The sequence below is a fragment of the Heptranchias perlo genome, chromosome 10 (genome assembly GCF_035084215.1).
Source record: "Heptranchias perlo isolate sHepPer1 chromosome 10, sHepPer1.hap1, whole genome shotgun sequence".
NCBI classification, from domain to species: Eukaryota; Metazoa; Chordata; class Chondrichthyes; order Hexanchiformes; family Hexanchidae; genus Heptranchias; species Heptranchias perlo.
The window spans coordinates 82169521-82188956 of record NC_090334.1 but is presented as its reverse complement, the minus strand read 5'-3'; the positions used below and the strand labels follow the sequence as shown (position 1 = coordinate 82188956).

At 46.2% G+C, this 19436-nt stretch overlaps 1 protein-coding gene across 3 annotated transcripts in view; it reads left to right on the top strand.

Moving 5' to 3' along the window:
• jag2b (jagged canonical Notch ligand 2b) overlaps positions 1-19436 on the top strand; it is a 153805-nt gene that overhangs the window by 105568 nt on the left and 28801 nt on the right. For 2 of the 3 annotated variants that reach the window (XM_067992093.1, XM_067992095.1), the window contains 8 exons: positions 527-646; positions 1751-1864; positions 4663-4776; positions 6321-6434; positions 7499-7545; positions 8670-8846; positions 16665-16815; positions 18542-18706. In XM_067992093.1, coding sequence (XP_067848194.1) covers positions 527-646; positions 1751-1864; positions 4663-4776; positions 6321-6434; positions 7499-7545; positions 8670-8846; positions 16665-16815; positions 18542-18706 — 1002 coding nt within the window. The remainder of the gene's footprint in view (positions 1-526; positions 647-1750; positions 1865-4662; positions 4777-6320; positions 6435-7498; positions 7546-8669; positions 8847-16664; positions 16816-18541; positions 18707-19436) is intronic. The other variant, XM_067992094.1, reaches the window with a different exon arrangement.

Genomic DNA, 19436 nt, shown 5'->3' with positions numbered 1-19436 from the left:
TTGTCAAAAATCTGTTCAGCTCCTTGGATGTGCCAACACTGTTGCTGGCCAGTCTGTTCCACACATTCCCCAACCTCCATGTCAAATAGTTAAACCTAACCTGTCTGTTACTCTTCTGTGTTTGAGTCTGTGTCTCCTAGTTGCAGTTTGTGGTTGCTGAACAGCTTATTAGAGGTCGTCTGTTTGTATCCCTTAGAATCTTGACGACTTTTCTCCAGGTTTAGGTTCCTGTGGTTGAGGTTCCAGTGTGATGTGACGCCTGCTGTAATAGTGACGCAGCATTTAAGGATGGGTTTGGTTTGTCAAAGGACAGTTTAAAATGAACACTATTTAGTCCTTGTGAAGATTGAACTATGGCTGGCTGATTGATTGAGCCCAGGTTGCCCTGGATCAATGGCAGGTCTTAACTTGTTCACAAACCCAGCTGGATGTCTGGTATCTCGGCCTCGGGGCCCTGTTGTGCGCATGGCTTTTGTGTCCAACCCTTTAACTCAAACCAGTTTTTTTTTTAAATGATTTCCTGAAGATTTGAATTACTGTGGGACACACCATCCCTGCATCAATGGAGGGACCTGTATGAACACAGAGCCTGACTTATACCAGTGCGTCTGTCCTGAAGGATATTCTGGCGAGACCTGTCACGTTGGTAAGTGTGCAATGTACCGTAGCTACATGGATACCTCTCCTATATATAGTGAGTCGGTTAGTTTTTGTAAGGTGACTTATCCAGAGGTGGTTCTTTGTGTGTGAGCAAGACAGTATGGTATTGGCAGGCTAAGTGACAGCACTTTTTTTTGTAGTAGAGGGGGAAGGGGAGAGAGAGAGATGCTTTGCAGGCATGTCTGATCCTGTTGTCCCCACACATTTTCCAGCAAACGTGATGAGTGATCGGGAGCAGGATGTCTCTGATTTTTCTCCTTTTCCCCCACCCCACCTCCCCCCAAAAACCATGAGATGCTCAGGGAAATTGCAGCCCACCCAGCACTACCGTATAGGGTATAGCAGCTGGAGCATTACAGATGGAAAGATTGAAACTGGGATCTTACTAACCTGTATGGTTTGCTACCACATCAGATGGTGCATTTATCCAATGTAGGGGGAGAGAAACAGACTTGGGGTTATTGTCAGAACAACAAAGGGAAAGTTACAAGAAATATGTTGAGTCATTAGAACATGGAATGCTTTACTACAAGGGGTGATTGTGGGTAGAGATTGATTTCAAAACTTGGATCATTAGATTTTTGGGTAAGGGTATTAAGGGATATGAAACAACAGTGGGTAAATGGAGTTAAGATACAGATCAGCCATGATCTAATTGATGGCGGAACAGGCTCGAGGGGCTTAATGACCTACTCCTGTTCCTGGTTTAAAATGGAATTAGGTAAGTATCTGAAAAGGAAAAATATAGAACAGTGAGGATAAGGAAATGGGGTTAGAAGAGATCTTGTTGAAGAGGTAACACATAGCCGCCTATTGTGCTGTAATTTCCATATTAAATGGGCAGGCCCAGAGTCAGACCTTACATTCTATCCTCTAACTCAACATTGGACCTAGAGTTCCTCACTGTTGCAACTGTTCCTGTATAACGTGACTTCTGGGTTTTAGGTCATAAGCATCCTTTATTGGGAAGGCAGCATCAATCAGAATCAGGGAAAATGTTCTCTGTTACTCATGGGTTTGACGTGGCTTTGGTTTATCCATGCTTCTGAGTTTCACTCTGTAATTCTGCCTCTCTGACCTTTGTTTTCAGCCGAACATGCTTGTGTATCCAACCCATGTGCAAATGGAGGGACCTGTCACGAGATCCCATCTGGCTTCGAGTGTCATTGTCCGTCGGGTTGGAACGGGATGACCTGTGCCATTGGTAGGTTACAATGGTTTCAGTCTGTAATGGGTGTGGTAAGCTGGGTATGAAATGAGAATTATTCGGAGGCCGGAAGGTTCAAAATGAGTTTGTGCATCCACTGACCTCTCCGTATTTGTTTAATTCCTATGTAGATTTTACCCAATACACAGCAATGATAATAACTGCTGTGCCAGATTAGGTTACCTGAGGCAATCTGTCATCCATTAATTCCCCTAAAGAAAAACATTTATTCTGTGATCATCACCCTTGAAAAGCCTCCCCATTAGTATCCTTTTTTTTAAAGCTTTTGGTTTGTGAAAGGACCATGAATTATCTGTGGGATATTAGTTACAATTGGAGAGTGTTGCTGACAATGGGGAACTACATGAGATGCTGAGACTGACTGTGCAAGGGGCCTCCTTTGGACAGCGCCAAGAGGTCACCAACTCCAGAGCACACTGGACAGCAGCAGGGGAGTTATGAGTTCCCTGCAGCTCCACTGGATACCGGGGAGTTGGGAATCCTGAGGGAGCTATGCTGAATAGAACATTTCAACTTCGTACGTTCTGCTCCCTTGCGCTGTAGAGTGTTGAAGAGGTACAGATTCTGAAAGAATAGCCTGTAGCCAGGGTGGTACGATGGCACTCTTGTTTGAGTCAGTGGGCACTATCTCGGGGTGGTGGGCACACGCTTGGTTCTCCACTCCCCATTCCAATCTGAGCAAGGGCAAATGGCCAGATTTGGGGGGGTGGAGTGCAGGAAAATGAAGGACTAGTCGATCCCAGGATACTGTTGTGCATTTCCACGTACCTCATTTAAAGAAGCGTAAGCAGAGGTTTGAGAGTCGTCATGCCTCTTTGGCTGTTACTTTGAAAGGTGCCATCCTAGGGCCTGATGATTGGCTACTAATAATTCAGCCCCCAAGCGCTGTAGTCCCCCTCAATGAGGCAACCAGTACTTGTCTGTCCGCTCACCCTCTAATTGCCAGTGATGATATACTGATTTTGATTAATGAGGGATGGAGGGAGCACTTCAATAAAGGAGGAGCAGGAAATCACGTCTTGCATGTTGGTTTGTAATGAGTTGACTTCTGGAAGCTTTTTATTGCCACAACACAATGGTTGCATTCTCACAGTTGGACATGTTGGAAAGTTTGATCTGCCCAGTGAGTGTTTCCTGTGGAAGCATTGACATCCATCACATGAGCACCCAGTTGTGGGTGGTGTCTGGTGACTTTGGCCAAAATGCCCAGCAGTGGGCAGCTACCTTTTCATTGAGAGGAGGTTGTCTTTCTCTCCCCCGCCCCCCCCCCCCCACCACCGGCTGCTCTTACACTCCTAATAGTTGGCGTCAGAGTTGCATGGACAGACCCCCTCTGAATAACTTATGGCCACGGTTGGTGTGAGGTTCAAGGCAACCTAAGAAGGTGAGATGAGGTTGGGAATAATACATTGGAAAAGGGGGAAAGTCTTGCTCTTTAACTTTTTTCTATTAAATGACCTACGCAATACAGAATTGTAACTGTATGAAGAAATGAAAAAGGAAAGACTTGCATTTATATAGTACTTTATCGGATCCCTCAAATGTCCCAAAGCACTTTTGCCTACAATTAATCATTTTTGAAATGCAGTGGACTGTTTGTGCAACTCGGCTGCCAAGTTTGCCTCAGCAAGATCCCAACAATGGAGAATCAGTTTGTTTCCAACGGTGTTGGCTAAAGGAGGAATGTTGGCCAGGACATTGGGAGAACGCTTGCTGTTCCTCTTTCAATAATACCATGGAGCTGAAGGGTGACGAGGCCTTGGTTTAACATCTCAAATTGAGCCCGTTGAGTGCCACAACTGATGCTGGCAGACAGGCTGGTGGAATGGACAGCCACGTGGCAGATGAAATTTAATGCAGAAAAGTGTGAAGTGATATATTTTGGTCGGAAGAATGAAGAGAGGCAATATAAACTAAAGGTACAATTCTAAAAGGGGTGCAGGAATAGAGAGATCTGGGGGTATATGTACACAAATCACTAAAGATGATAGGGCAGGTTAAGAAAGCATATGGGATCCTGAGCTTTATAAATCGAGGCATAGAATATAAAAGCAAGGAGGTTATGTTGAACCTTTATAAAACACTGGTTAGTTCACAACTGGAGTATTGTGTCCAGTTCTGATCACTGCACTTTAGGAAGGATGTGAAGGCCTTCGAGTGGGTGCAGAAGAGATTTACTGGAATGATTCCAGAGATGAGGGACTTTAGTTATGTGGATAGACTAGAGAAGCTGGGGTTGTTCTCCTTAGAGCAGAGAAGGTTAAGGGGAGATTTGATAGAGGTATTCAAAATCATGAAGGGTCTAGATAGAGAGAAACTGTTCCCATTGGCGAAAGGGTCAAGAACCAGTGGACATAGATTTAAGGTGATTGACAAAAGAACCAAAGACGACGTGAGGAAAAGCTTTTTTATACAGCGAGTGGTTATGATCTGGAATGCACTGCCTGAGGGGGTGGTGGAGGCAGATTCAGTCGTGGCTTTCAAAAGGGAATTGGATAAGTACTTGGAGGGAAAAAATTTGCAGGGTAGGGCGAGGGAGTGGGACTAGATGGATTGCTCTTGCAAAGAGCTGCCATGGACTCGATGGGCCCAATGGCCTCCTTTAGTGTTGTAACCTTTCTGATTCTATGTGGGTGACTCAGTAATGAACTGAAGATACGGTGAAGCACATTATCTGATCCTTAAAATCAAGGCCGATTGTGCCATTTTCCCTAATTTCGAGAAATGCTGCATGCTAAAATGACTTTCTACATTATTCACCCTCTCTCCTACAGATATAAATGAATGTGTCTCCAACCCTTGTGCACATGGTGGGACTTGTATTGATCGCGTTAATGGGTTTGAGTGCATCTGCCCACAGCAGTGGATTGGGAAGACCTGCCAGCTGGGTAAGAAGCTTCATGCAGGTTTCTGCTCGTAAATACACGGGTTATAGACTGAGTCTCTCGCCGGCAGGGCTTATGGCTGCAGATGATAATCTTAACAGATGGTTTAAACGGAGTTGAGGTGCAGATCATCTAATTGAATGGCGGAGCAGGCTCGAGGGGCTGAATGGCCTCCTTCTGCTCCTAAGAGCATAGAGCCTTGCTGCAAGATTATTCCAAGTCTTTGGAATCCGTCGATTGCAGGGAGAGTGAATGGAGGGGTGGGGAAAGAGCCCAGGAGGGATGGGGCTTGGCTTTGCTTCAGCCTGGTGCCCTATTGGTGATGGTGCTGAATTTCTTTCCTACAACCTTAAATTCACTAACTTCTGTTTCCTGTTTTTAATTGTGGTGATTGCTGTATGGGGGGAAAATATATGTATATAATCTGCTATGGTGACCTGGAAAATGGTCTTGATGGGAGAATGTGCTAATACCCATGAGCAGGCACCTAACCCTGTAATAAATTGAGTGTTCCCTTTGGGCAGGAAGCTGGCAGATGTGAGTGAATCTTGCCGTTTGCACATTACAGGAGAAACCTGTGCTCCTGAATGAGCTTGTCCAGGCCAGGGAGCATTAACTCTTGCTGATTTTATTCCGAAGATTTCCAAGGGTTTTTTTGCAGTTGGAAATCTCCGTTCCTCCTGCCCTTAGTAAAAGTGCTCTTGTGAGCTGGGAAGGCCCCAGTCTATGCTGAGATAGCTGATCTTGGCTGGAGATCAGCCGTTCACAGGCGATGTCAGGAAGAACTTTTTCTCACAAAGGGCAGTGGAAATCTGGAACACTTCTCCCCCCCGCCCCCCCCCCCCCTCCCCCTCCAAAAAAGCTGTTGAGGTTGGGGGTCAATTGAAAATTTTGAAACAGATAGATGGATTTTTGTTGGGTAAGGGTTATGGTACCATAACCATCAGATGGAATTGAGGTACTGATCAGCCGTGATCTAATTGAATGGCAGGACAGGCTCAAGGGGCCAAATGGCCGCCTCTTGTTCCTATGTCCCCGAGACAGCAGGGTTCAAGCAGAGATCTCCCACCCCCTACGCCCAGATACTTTCTCCTCTTCCTGACCCCTTCACTTTCGTGCGCTGCCAGCCTCGATTCTGTGCTTTGCACTGTAATCAGTGGGGGTCTTGGAGTCTACAATTGTGGTACAAGGAGGCGGTGTAAGGTTTGCATTCTCTTGCACTCCTGAACCCCCCAACGGTAGGCGGAGCTGTGTACGGGTGCTGCTGACAGCATATTAAGGAGTGACGGTCAACCAAGCTTAACAGGAAGGGAGTCGCAATCTGAAATGTGCTGAACCTGGCCACTGAAGCTGTAGTTATAACTCTGCTCAAGCTCATTTAAAAAAAAAATGTGACTAGGTAAAGTGGAATCCTTTTAATGAATACATGTTTGGGCCTTTCTCCAACTAATCTGCTTGCATGCTTTTTAAGCTGTGGTTGTTGACAGTCTTGTCTCTCTCCTCTCTCTCTCTCCCCTCTTTTTCTCTCCATCTCTCTTCTTTCACAGATGCTAATGAATGTGAGGTGGAGCCTTGCGTTAATTCTTACTCTTGCAGAAATTTGATTGGTGGATATTACTGTGACTGCCTCCCGGGATGGTCTGGACAGAACTGTGATGTCCGTCAGTATTCCCTTTATATTTTTGTGTACATGAGATCCATTTTTGTTGCGTTAATAATCGGCTAGCATTTTTCGAGGAGCGTGAACGAAGCTTTGAGTCAGCATAGATTCCCCTCCCCGATGGGTCACTGAATAACCGAGTGAAGTGGTACTGATCAGCAGGGCCCTCCGTTCTCGGGATGTGGGCGTCGCTGGCAAGGCCGGCATTTATTGCCCATCCCTAATTGCCCTTGAGAAGGTGGTGGTGAGCCGCCTTCTTGAACCGCTGCAGTCCGTGAGGTGAAGGTTCTCCCATAGTGCTGTTAGGTCGAGAATTCCAGGATTTTGAACCAGCAACAATGAAGGAATGGCTGATATATGTCCAAGTCGGGGTGGCGTGTGACTTGGAGGGGAACGTGCAGGTGGTGATCCCGTGCACCTGCTGCCCTTGTTCTTCTAGGTTGGGGGTCACGGGTTTGGGAGGTTTCAGTCTGAGTTTCAATCAGGTAGAAGTTGCGGTGCTGCATGGGTTAAGGAGGAGGTGAGTGGTCAGGATCGCTGCTCTTGATCGCTGCTCAGTGATCCCCGCCTTAAAGTGCGGGGATGGATTGGGCTCGGGTGTGACAGCCTCCACTGTCCAGTAACTTGCTGAACTCTCCGTCTAATCTTGCACATGGAGAGTGGCTGCTTGGGGGGGGAGGGATAAGGTCCTGGAGAACTGGAAGAGCCCCCATGCACCCCAGCACTTTAGGAGGGGAGGGGGGTAAACAGGAGAGACGGAAAACCGTCCTGTGGCTATGTCTGAATTCGGAATTTTGTGGTTTATAGCAGCGGTGAAAGTGGGGAACCTCCTCTCCATTAAAACGAGCTCCTCCTTCACTGGAGAGGATTCAGCTGCAGACGAGTTGCGAGTAGACCTGGGTCTGCGTGCCAGGCTTGTGTTTTTGTCAGAGTGCTCCTGTCCGATTTTGATATATGGGAGGGGGAATGGAAAGGACAAGCTCGAACCAATGCATCAGATTACAGGCCCTTATGTGGTGTCTTCAAGTTACGCCTTGTGTAATTATGGACTTGTTGCCTCTTCAGATGTTGATAACTGCCATGGACAGTGCCAGAATGGAGCAACTTGTAAGGTATGAAACGGATTGTTTTAAATAGAATTTACAGCACAGAAACAGGCCCTACTGGTCTGTGCCGGTGTTTATGCTCCACACGAGCCTCCTCCCTCCCTACTTCATCTAACCCTATCAGCATATCCTTCTATGCAAATAATATTTGCAGCTAGCTGCTGATTGAATTAGACCTCCTTTTCAGTATCGTTTAGTTGTGGAGCTAACTTGTGAAGAGTAACTAAATAAGATTAAACTATAGCCTCCCAAATCACCCTTTTCAGAAAAAGGCCTGCTTCCCATATGTGCAGAAGACTCAAAGATGTGTCTTGGGCTTTTCTGGGGAATGCTATATCTCAACTTGACTTCAGGAGTAATTGTGTGTTGTGAAATGCTCCTCTCGTGCCGTGGTTCTCCAACCCGCTGCAAAGACTGACGCACTCCCAGGGATCCCCTGTCATTGTGTCTGAGAGAAAGCAGGAGTTTCCCAAAGGAAGGGGGTGCTCCATGTAGAGAAAAATGTGCGAGTATATCATCAAATGCAGAATTCTCCAGACACTTGTTGCGCACGGTATGTCCGACCCAGAGGGAGAAAAATCCTTGGCCCCCTGGGGGCTCCCTTGCTCTTTCCCCATTCCTATTTTTTTTCTCATTCTGATTTTCTCGTTCTCTGTCTCTGCAATCTGTGTCTTTGTCATACTTTGTATGTCTCTCCATTTTGCGCTCTGTGTCTTGCATTCCCTTTCTCGCTCTTCCCCTAGGGTGCCTCTCGCCTGCCCCCGGGAGCCATTGGCTGTTCAGCCTCCCCTTCCCTTCCCTCCCCTCAACAACACAACTTGCATTTATATAGCGCCTTTAACGTAGTAAAACGTCCCAAGAGGCTTCACAGGAGCGATTATCTGACAAAATTGACATTGAGTCAAAGAAGGAGACGTTGGGACAGGTGACCAAAAGCTTGGTCAAAGTAGTAGGTTTTAAGGAGCGTCTTAAAAGAGGAGAGAGGGGTCAAGGGAGGGAATTCCAGAGTGTGCAGCCCAGACAGCTCAAGGCACATCTGCCAATGGTGTGGGGTGCGGGGGGGTGAGTAGAGGTACTGAAAAGTTTGTACTGCTGTCGTTTTAACCTCTTCTTGCTTTTTAACCTCCCAGCGTGACCGTGTGCAAGGTTACCAGTGTGTCTGCCCGCGGGGGCTTGTTGGCAGAAATTGTGAAATTGAAATGAACGAATGTACGAGCAAACCGTGCTGGAATGGAGGGCAGTGCCAGGACCTGCTCGGTGGTTTCCACTGTCACTGCTTGCGGGGTTATTCTGGAACCTTGTGTGAGGTGAGCCCTATATGTTTGACGGGGGTGGTTGGGGTGGGGAGCAGATCATTGTGTGTGTGATGCCTCTGAGGGACAATGGTCTGGAAAGTTGTGTATCTCTCTAGTTTGTTAGGGTGACAGCAATGGCTGTATGTTACAGGAGCGACTGACACCTTGTGTTTGAACCTGCGGAACCCCACTGTACCCTGTTGCAGCCTACCCCCTCCAACATACCGTGCTTCCCACTTTGTTGGATCCCAGCTCTGTGCTGAGTTAGCTCATCTGTGGTGTGAGGTGGGGGCAATACAATTGGGCTTGGAAGGGGAAACAAAGTCAGCCACAGTTCCTGCTCTTGGTGCTATCCAGTCATTTCCCCATCCCCATCCCCACCCTTTTGGAAAGTACAGGTGTATGGATGTTGGCTGGGGGCGTATCAAGCTCGGGTGTGATGCCGCTTGTGATTGAATAGCAGAATGACTGCTCGGGCAAAGTATCTGTATCCTCGGCTAGAGCGGCATCTTCAGGAGAGGAGGGGAGAAAATCCTCAATTAAGAAAAGTTGAAGATCGTGTCCGCAGCCGAGGAAGCTGGTCCTGGAATCGGTCGTAATCGGGTCATTTAATGCGTATCTCCACAGACTTGATGTTTATTACTGCTGAAGACTGTTCTGTGCAGGGCTTGGACAGTGAACGGAGCGTGTACTGCGGAGACTCTGCACTCTGTGACTTAGATTATCCTAATTGTTTTTGGCCCAACGAGGAAGGAGGCATTGCTGGAATTGATTCTGGGGAATGAGGTGGGCCAAGTGGAGCAAGTGTCAGTGGGGGGAGCATTTAGGGAACAGCGATCATAGTATCATAAGGTTTAGAATAGCTGTGTAAAAATACTCAATTGGAGGAGGGCCAATTTCAGTGGGATGTGAACAGATCTGGCCCGGGTAAATTGGAATCAAAGATTGGCAGGCAAAACTAATTGAACAATGGGCGGCCTTTAAGGAGGAGATGGTTTGGGTACAGTCTAGGTACATTCCCATATGGGAGAAAGGTGGGGCAACTAAAGCCAGAGCTCCCTGGATGACACGAGATAGAGAGTACGATGAAGTAGAGAAAAGGGGTATATGACAGATGCCAGGTTGATAAAACAAATGAGAACCAGGCTGAATATAGAAAGTTCAGAGAGGAAGTGAAAAAGAAATGAGGGGCAAAGAGAGAGTATGAGAATAGACTAGCGGCCAACATAAAAGGGAATCCAAAAGTCTTCTATAGGCATATAAACAGTAAACGGGTAGTAAGAGGAAGAGTGGGGACCAAAAAGGAGATCTACTCATGGAGGCAGAGGGTATGGCGGAGGTACCAAATGAGTACTTTGGCAGCAGCAACTTCCTTGGTAAAGACAGATGCAGAGTCTCAGTAAAGGAAGATGTAGTTGAGATATTGGATGGGCTAAAAATTGATGGAGGTAATAGAAAGGCTAGCTGTACTTAAAGTGGATAAGTCACCAGGTACTAAGTTGCTGAGGGAAGTAAGGGTAGAAATTGTGGAGGTACTGGCCATAATCTTCCAAACATCCTTAGATACAGGGGTGGTGCCAGAGGACTGGAGAATTGCAAATGTTACACCCTTGTCCAAAAAAGGATGTAAAGATAAACCCAGCAACTACAGGCCAGTCAGTTTAACCTCGGTGGTGGGGAAACTTTTAGAAACACAAATCCAGGACAGAATTAGCAGTCACTTGGACAAGTGTGGATTGATGAGGTAATGGAGAAGGTAGATGAGGGCAATGTGGTTGGTGTAGATGGACTTTCAAAAGGCATTTGATAAAGTGCCGCACAATAGGCTTGGCATCAAGATTGAAGCCCATGGTATAAAGGGGACAGTCGCAGCATGGATACAGAATTGGTTAAGTAACAGAGCAGTGGTGACTGGTTGTTTTTCGGACTGGAGGGAGGTGTACAGTGGTGTTCCCCAGCGGACGGTACTAGGATTACTGCTTTTCTTCATATATTAATGACTTGGACTTGGGTGTACAGGGCACAATTTCAAAATTTGCAGATGACACAAAACTTGGAAGTGTAGTGAACAGTGAGGAGGATAGTGATAGACTTCAAGAGGATATAGACAGGCTGGTGGAATGGGCAGACTCTTGGCAGATGAAATTTAACCCAGAAAAATGCGAAGTGATAAATTTCGGTCCGAAGAATGAGAGGCAATATAAACTAGAGGGCACAACTCTAAAAGGGGTACAGGAACAGAGATCTGGGGGTATACGTGCACAATTAGTTGAAGGTGGCAGGGCAGGTTGAGAATGCGATTTTAAAAAGCATACGGGATCCTGGGCTTTTTAAATAGAGGCATAGAGTACAAAAGCAAGGAAGTCATGATTAACCTTTATAAAACACTGTTTGCCCACAACTGGAGTATTGTGTCCAGTTCTGGGTACTGCATTTTAGAAAAGATGTGAAGGCCTTAGGGTGGAGAAAAGATTTACTTGAATGATTCCAGGGATGAGGGACTTCAGTTACGTGGATCGATTGGGAAAAGCTGGGGTTCTTCTTGGAACTTAAGATTGAGGGCAGATTTGATAGGTATTTAAAATCATGAAGGGTCTAGACAGAGTATATAGAGAGAAACAGTTCCCATTGTCAGAAGGGTCAAGAACCAGAGGGCATAGATTTAAGGTGATTGGCAAAAGAACCAAAGGTGACATGAGGAAAAACTTTTTTACACGGCGAGTGGTTATGATCTGGAATACACTGCCCGAGGGGGTGGTGGAGGTAGATTCAATCATGGCTTTCAGAAGAGAACCGGATAAGTACATGAGGAAAATATTTGCAGGGCTTTGGTGATAGGGCGGGGGAGTGGGACTAGCTGGATTGCTCTTGCAAAAAGCTGGCACGGACTCGATGGGCCAAATGGCCTCTAACCGTGCTGTAACCTTTCTATGATTTGTGTAGGTCAAACGTGTGAATATTTGTCTATTTATGGCTGTTTTGTAAGTTCTCTATCTGACCGCTCACTGCGCGCTTCTCACCACCCTTCCCGATCGTTATACTTGTGCAGCTATATGTAAATCCCCTATCTTCAGTCTATGGACATAAAAGAGCCCTGTGTTACAGTGTGCGATTATCGCAGTGAGCTTATCAAACTAATGGTTATTGCAAACTCGAGCTGCAGCCTCCCACCATTCCTTCAGCCCTGATAAGTAGGGGAGATAAAGGCTACTCAAGTGTGCTGGAAGCTTTTGCAATTATTAGGATGTAGCAGATCGGTGGCGAGAGTTGGCAGGGCGCCCTATCTGGTGATTACAGGAAATGCATACCACCCTTCCCAGACCCTTAAAAGTGCCAGCCTCTGATCTGTGATTCAGTAGGGGAAGGGAAGCTTGCACTGAGGAGGAGGAAATGAATGCAGCGCTCTGATACGTGAGATCTAAGAGTCAGCTCTTATTTATTTATCTTCAGTTGTTTTAACAGCCAAGTCCTTTTTCTCTAATGGAGTTTAAGTCTATAAACAAATTGTCACTTTAGTGTATTTCCTTCAGTGGGGATGTTTCTGCGTGAGTCTGTGACTTTCATGGGTTTTCAGTTTGAGTGAAATGGCAGTGTTTTCTTGGGGTTTTGAAAGTAACACAGTAACTCTGGCAATTACCCTGACGAGTAGGTCTCACGCCGGCCAGTGCACTTGGCAAATGCAACCTGTCCAGCCTCTGCCATTTAGGGACGACGTCAGGGTCAGGGTCAAGGCCAAGGAGAGGCACCAGTAGATGATCCTGGGATGAGAGGCTTTAGTTATGAGGAGAAACTGAGGGTTCTTTTTATTAGAAGGAAAAAAAGTGAAGGAGAAATGATGGAGTTCAAAATGGGGTAAATTGGAGGGGAAACTTTCCACTGGTTGGTAAGTATGGGAATAAATTTAAGATCCTCGCCAAGAGAAGTTGGGGGTAAATTTGTTACGCACAGGGTTGTTAGGACATGGAACGCCCAACCAGAAACAATGAGGGAAGCAAAATCCACAATAGCTTTTAAAGGGGAAGCTGATAAATATGTCAAAGAAAAATGTTAGAGTATGGAGAAAGGGGATGGGAGTAAGTGGAGAGCTCTTTTAGAGAGCCAGGACGAACACGATGGGCCAAATTACCACCACCTGTGCTTAAAATTCTATGGTTCTATGACCGACCACAGCAAAGATCCACTGTTTTGTTTGATGGGGGTGAGAGGGTCTTGTGTCATCTGGGCTGCAGTCCTTGCCATTGATTTAAATGCTCCAAGTGGCTTCAGTGTGATAGCTTGCTCCCACAGCGGTACAAAAATAACGCTTGAAGCCTCTCGATGAACCTGAACATAAGTAAAAGCCAATTTGTCTTTTTTTCTCCTGGCCCAGCAGGCAGATGACCTGCTCCTAGGCCTCAGACTTCCACCAGTGTTGTGCAGAAATAGCCTGTCTGGAAGTGCTCAAAGGCAATGTGGAGATGGAACATCTTCAGTTCTTCATGTGTGTTTCAGTAGGGCAGGTCCTGGCCTCTGCAGCATAGTGGGTAATAGGGCGGGGTGAGGGGGGGGCGGGGGGGGGTGTTGCTAAGCATGTCTCTCCACCGTCCTCTCTGCTGCCCGAACTAAGCCCTTTGGTATGACTACAGCTAAACCGTCCAAGACTCTGCCCCTTCTCTTCACCCCAAGCCCGCTGCTGCCCTGGGCGGGGAGCTCTCTTTACTGATGGCAATTCCACTTATGCTGTTTCCACTGGCAGGAGGGCTCAGTAACCAGAGGAGACAGATTTAAGATAATTGGCAAAAGAACCAGAGGGGAGATGAGGAGAAATATTTTCACGCAGCAAGTTATAATCTGGAGTGTGCTGCCTGAAAGGATGGTGGAAGCAAATTCAGTAGTAACTTTCAAAAGGGAATTGGATAAATACTTGAAAAGGAAAAATTTGCAGGGATGTGGGGAAAGAGCAGGAGGGAGTGGGACTAATTAGAAAGGATATATAGGGGGCTGCATAAGACTTTAAACTAGCAAGGTGGAGGAGGGGTCTGGTAGCAATAACCAAAGTTTAATTATAAAAGAAACGGGCCGAGTGTAAAGGTCAGACCAGGGTAAGGAATAAAGACAACATAAACAGTCAAGAAACAAATAGTTATGAAGCAGAAGAATAAAAGGACTGTTTAAAAATATAGTAAAAGGAACAATTATTAAACATGAATTAAACTGCCTGTACACAGCAATGTACACAGCATCCAAAATAAAACGGGGGAACTGGAGGCAATAATCTGCAGCAAGGAACCAGATATAGTAGGAAGAACAGGACTACAACCAAATATTGCAGACTATGACATAATCAGAAAGGATAGGGAAGGAAGGAGGGTGGTGTAGTAGCTGTACTAATTAGTGATAACATAATGGCAGTGGAAAAAAGGATCATAACTAACAGGAGGATAGAAACAAAAGATAAGAGATCGATCACGCTAATAGGGGTTTACTACAGACCACCTAATCATAGAATGGTTACAGCATAGAAGGAGGCCATTCAGCCCTTCGAGCCCATGCTGGCTTTGTAAGAGCAATCCAGTTAGCCCCATAGCCCTGCACATTTTTTCCCTTCAAGTATTTATCCAATTCCTTTTTGAAAGCCACAATTGAATCTGCTTCCATCGCCCTTTCAGGCAGCGCATTCCAGATCATAACTCGCTATGTAAAAAAATTTTCCTCACGTCGTCTTTGGATCTTTTGCCAATCACCTAAAATCTGTGTCTTTTGGTTCTCGATCCTTCCACAAATGAACACTTCTATCAAATCTCCTCTCAACCTTCTCTGCTCTAAGGAGAACAATCCCAGCTTTTCCAGTCTATCCATATAACTAAAGTCTCATCCCTGGAACCATTTACAATGTGTGCAGGACTTCGTTCTTACCCAATTTGTAAAAAGCCCAACAAGAGAGGAAGTACTGCTGGATCTAGTAATGGGAAATGAACTAGAACAGATAAGAGAAGTAAGCGTAGGGGAATGGGGTGGTCAAGCAGAGGGATCTAGGGGTGCAGATACACAAATCACTAAAAGTAGCGATGCAGGTTAATAAGGCCATTTTTTTGTTTAAAAAAAGCAAACCAAGCACTGGAGGAAATCTTCACATGAGGGTGACCTGACTGATCTAAAGTCTGGATAACCACCACCACTGACTCCTAGACAGCTTACTTCCATCTAACCGCAGTAGCAGCAGAATGTAGTCACATTCTATAGGGATAGAATTGAAAAGCAGAGAAGTTATGTTAAACTTGTATAGAACCTTGGTTAGACCACACTAGGAGTACTGTGAGCAGTTCTGGTCTCCATATTATAAAATTATAGAGGCACTGGAGAAGGTGCAAAAAAGATTCACAAGGATGATACCAGAACTGAGGGGTTATACCTATCAGGAAAGATTGTGCAGGCTGGGGCTGTTTCTCTGGAAAAGAGGAGACCGAGGGGTGACCTGATGGAGGTCTTTAAGATTCTGAAAGGGTTTGATCAGGTAGATATGGAGATGATGTTTCCATTTGCAGGGGAGACCAGAACTAGGGGCCATAAATGTAAGATAGTCGCTAATAAATCCAATAAAGAATTCAGGAGAAACTTCTTTACCCAGAGAGTGGTTAGAATGTGAAACTCACCACCACAAGGAGTAGTTGAGGCAGCTAGCATAGATTCATTTAAGTGGTTGCTAGATAAACACAAGGGAGAAAGGAATAGAAGGATTTGCTGATAGTTAGATGAAATAGGGAGGGAGGAGGCTCCTGTGGAGAGTAAACACTGCATGGACCAATGGCCTGTTTCTGTGCTGTATGATTCTATACCTGCTGCCAACAGGATGGTACCACCCAGCCCAGATATTTTTCTATCTACTTGGCCTCTCTTCGGTCAATTTGTTTTCTTCAATAACAGCTTATTGATATTACTAGCCTTGGGTGTCTTAAGTGTACCAATTAGTCTTGATGCAGTGAATCACCTTATACATGATTATCCCACTTATCAGTACAGCTTTCAAGGGCTTTTCTTAACAGCTGTTGAGAATTAATCTACTCAGTGTCTGTTCTGGTGGGACTAGAAGAAAGCAGAATTCTTGTATCTAATCCCTGCCTCTCCTCTGTCCCCTCCCCCAAGCTATATATTCAATAAATTTGCAATTTAACAGTTGCTGATTTTAATGGGGAAGGGTATGATTGGGTGCCATAATCATGCTGTTTCTGTTTTTTGTGTACTCTGTACCTGGTGTCTGATTCTTGTTTTGAGGAACTACGGTGGAAGATTCAAGCTGGTGTAGGGCAGCCACCAGGGTTGAATGGAAGTTGGAGTAAAGCAGGAATCAGTAATTAGACGAAGTCAAGTTTGGGTCTTTAAGACCTGTAGATTGTAGGAATCATAGAATGGTTACAGCACAGAAGTAGGCCATTCGGCCCACTGTGCCCGTGCCGGCTTCTTGTAGGAACAATCCAGTTAGTCCCATTCCCATAGCACTGCAAATTTTTTCCCTTCAAGTATTTATCAAGTAGGAAGGACTGAGGGAGTGAAGGAGGTTCATGGTTTAGAAGTCCTGAGAATAAGCTAGAGTAGAGAAAGGTGTGACGAGTCTTGATTTCAGTGCAGGGAGGGGCAGCAGTGTGTGGGATGGTCTACTTTGACTTTGTTGAGGGGGTGTGGAATTTCAGAGGAGCATCAACTATTGTCACAACTAAAGTAACAGGTTGACAACTTGGGTGGAATCGTGGGATGAAGGGGATGAGAGAGAGAGACGGGACTTTGGTGTGTTCCACTGTACAGTACCATTGCTCTGCTTAATCTTACGACGCACTTTTGCTCCCTCTGTTGCAGAGAAAGATCAATTACTGCGACCCCAACCCATGCCAGAGTAAAGCCAAGTGCTATGTTCTTGGTGAAGATTACTACTGCGCATGTCCCGAGGACTACGAGGGCAAGAACTGCTCACTTCTGAAGGACCACTGCAGAAACACTCCCTGTCGAGGTAGCTGTTAACCACTGTGTCACTCCACGTAGATACATCTGTCAGCCGTGGCTCAGTTCTCCCTCTCCCTCTCCTGAGTCAGTAGGTCGTGGGTTTGAGTCCCACTCCAGACTTGAGCACATAATCCAGGCCACCGCTCCCAATGCAGCACTGCCGGAGGTACCGTCTTTCGAATGAGACGTTAAACCGAAGCCCCGTCTGCGCTCAGGTGGACATAAAAGATCCCATGGCACTATTTTGAAGAGGAGGAGAGGGGACTTCTGTATAGGCTAATATTTATCCCTCAACCAACACCACTAAAAACAAAAAAACAGATTCTGGTTATTTATCACATTGGTGTTTGTTGGATCTTGCTGTGTGCAAATTGGCTACCACCTTTTTCCTATAACAGTGACTACACTTCAAAAAGTACTTCATTGGCTGTAAAGCGCTTTGGGACCTTCTGAGCTCGTGAAAGGTGCTGGTGCTCCAGGAGAGTGGAGACCTGCAAACTCTGAGTGGCGCTCTCTTTACTGTAGCTGTGCCACGCCCTTCCCCTCCCCTCCCCTGTCCATCGACAGGCAGAGACCCCCGTGTTTCAATACTTCTGACCTTTTGTTCTCACGACCCTCAAAAAAAAAAAGGGGAGAAAAAAGTTGGGTCCCAGATGCTGCCGGAGGCGCTGACTTTGGCCTCTTTGTGAAATAACGTGGTGTCGGCAGTGGCATGAGCCTGTTGTACTCCACTGTGATCAATATAAAAGGACCTCGCCTTCCAAACACATCTACTCCCGACAGATCCAGATGCTTCAAAACGGTTTTGGTGCCCAAATGACTGGAGATTCTGCTTGTAAGGGCAGGCGAGTAATTAGGGCCATCCTGGGGTGGCATTTTGTTTCTCATGATGTGTGAAGTGATTGTTGCTACAGCTGACAGCACATTTGGGAGCAAACTAATCCTAGCTTTGGTATGAGCTTTCAATCCCACGCAAGACTGTACGCTAATTGAGGTGAGGGTACAAGGGAAACCAATGGGCACATGAGTCTTGAGTATTAGGATTTTAAGTTGAGGAAATTTTTTGCAAAAGTGATTTCCATTTGACCTAATTGCGGTTACGTTAGGCAATTGACTAAATTGATCCAACGAAATCTGTTAATGGTTCAAATCCCAGAGAACACGAGGTAAAGTTTAGGGAGTTAGGAGTAAGAAGGGAAGTTGGAAGGAGCACCCAAAGGGGGATAACTTACTCCCTAAATCTATCAGGGAAGGGCTTTGAAGTGGACTGTATAAATGGGGGCAAAGGGCATTGGATGGGTTTGAGTAATATGGTGGGTAGGTGGGGTTGAGTGATATGGTGAGAAGGTGGATAGGTGGGATTGAGGGATATGGTGAGGTGGTGGATAGATGGGCTTAGAATCATAGAATGATGCAGCAGAGAAGACCATTCGGCCCATCCTGCCTGTGCCAGCTCTTTGAAAGTGCTATCCAATTAGTCCTGCTCCCCTGCACTTTCCCCATAACCCTGCAAATTTTTCCATTTCCAAATATTCCAACTCCCTTTTGAAAGTTGCTTCTGCTTCCACCCCCCTTTCAGGCAGCGCATTCCAGATCCTAACGACTCGCTGCAATTTGTGCGAGGTTGAGGGATACGGTGAGAAGGTGGGTGGGTTTGAGGGCTGTGGGGAGGTGGTGGGTTTGAGGACTGTGACATTTTTCTGTTGGTAACATTTCTTGTGCCCTCTTTACAGTTATTGACAGCTGTACTGTGGCAATATCTAGCAACACCAGCCAGGGTGGCATCCGTTTTATATCATCCAATGTCTGCGGTCCTCGCGGCAAGTGCATCAGCCAGCCTGGTGGGAATTTCTCCTGTGCCTGCGATCGAGGGTTTACCGGCATGTATTGCCATGAAAGTAAGTGATGAGCCATAATTTTGCTGGGTAACTCGAGCCTTGGTCGGCAGTGAGGGCTCCCTCATCTTGGAAATATTCTGAGCTAGATCATCAAATAGTCTGGGAGGTGTTGACCATGGCTTAGTGGGCAGCACTCTCTCCTGAGTCAGAAGGTTGTGGGTTCAAGTCTCACTCGAGAGACTTGAGCGCATAACCCAGGCCGACACTCCCAGTGCAGTGCTGAGGGAGTGCTGCACTGTCGGAGGTACCGTCTTTCGGATAAGACGTTAAACTGAGGCCCCGTCTGCCCCCTCAGGTGGATGTAAAAGATCTCACTGCACTATTCAAGGAGGAGCAGGGGAGTTCATCCCACTGGCCAATATTTATCCCTCAACCAGCATAATTAAAATCAGCTGATCTGATCATTCTCACACTGCTGTTTGTGAAACCTTGCTGTGCGCAAATTTGCTGCCATGGTTCCTACATTTAATGCAAGTCTTTTTGAGTTTCTCCTTTTCCCCACTCGGTTCAGCTAGGTTGTTGAGGCCAATTCTGCCCCCACCCATTTATCGGTGCTCTGGAATTAGTCAGCATAGACTGGACTTCCCGGTCTGTGGGATTCAGTGTGATGTGGGACATGCAGTTGCCAATTGTCATAGAAATAAGTCGCCTGCTTCTTTGTGCACTTGGTAAGAGGCATGCCATGAGCCTGTAAATCAGACCAGAATGACACTAGGCCCATTGATGTCGA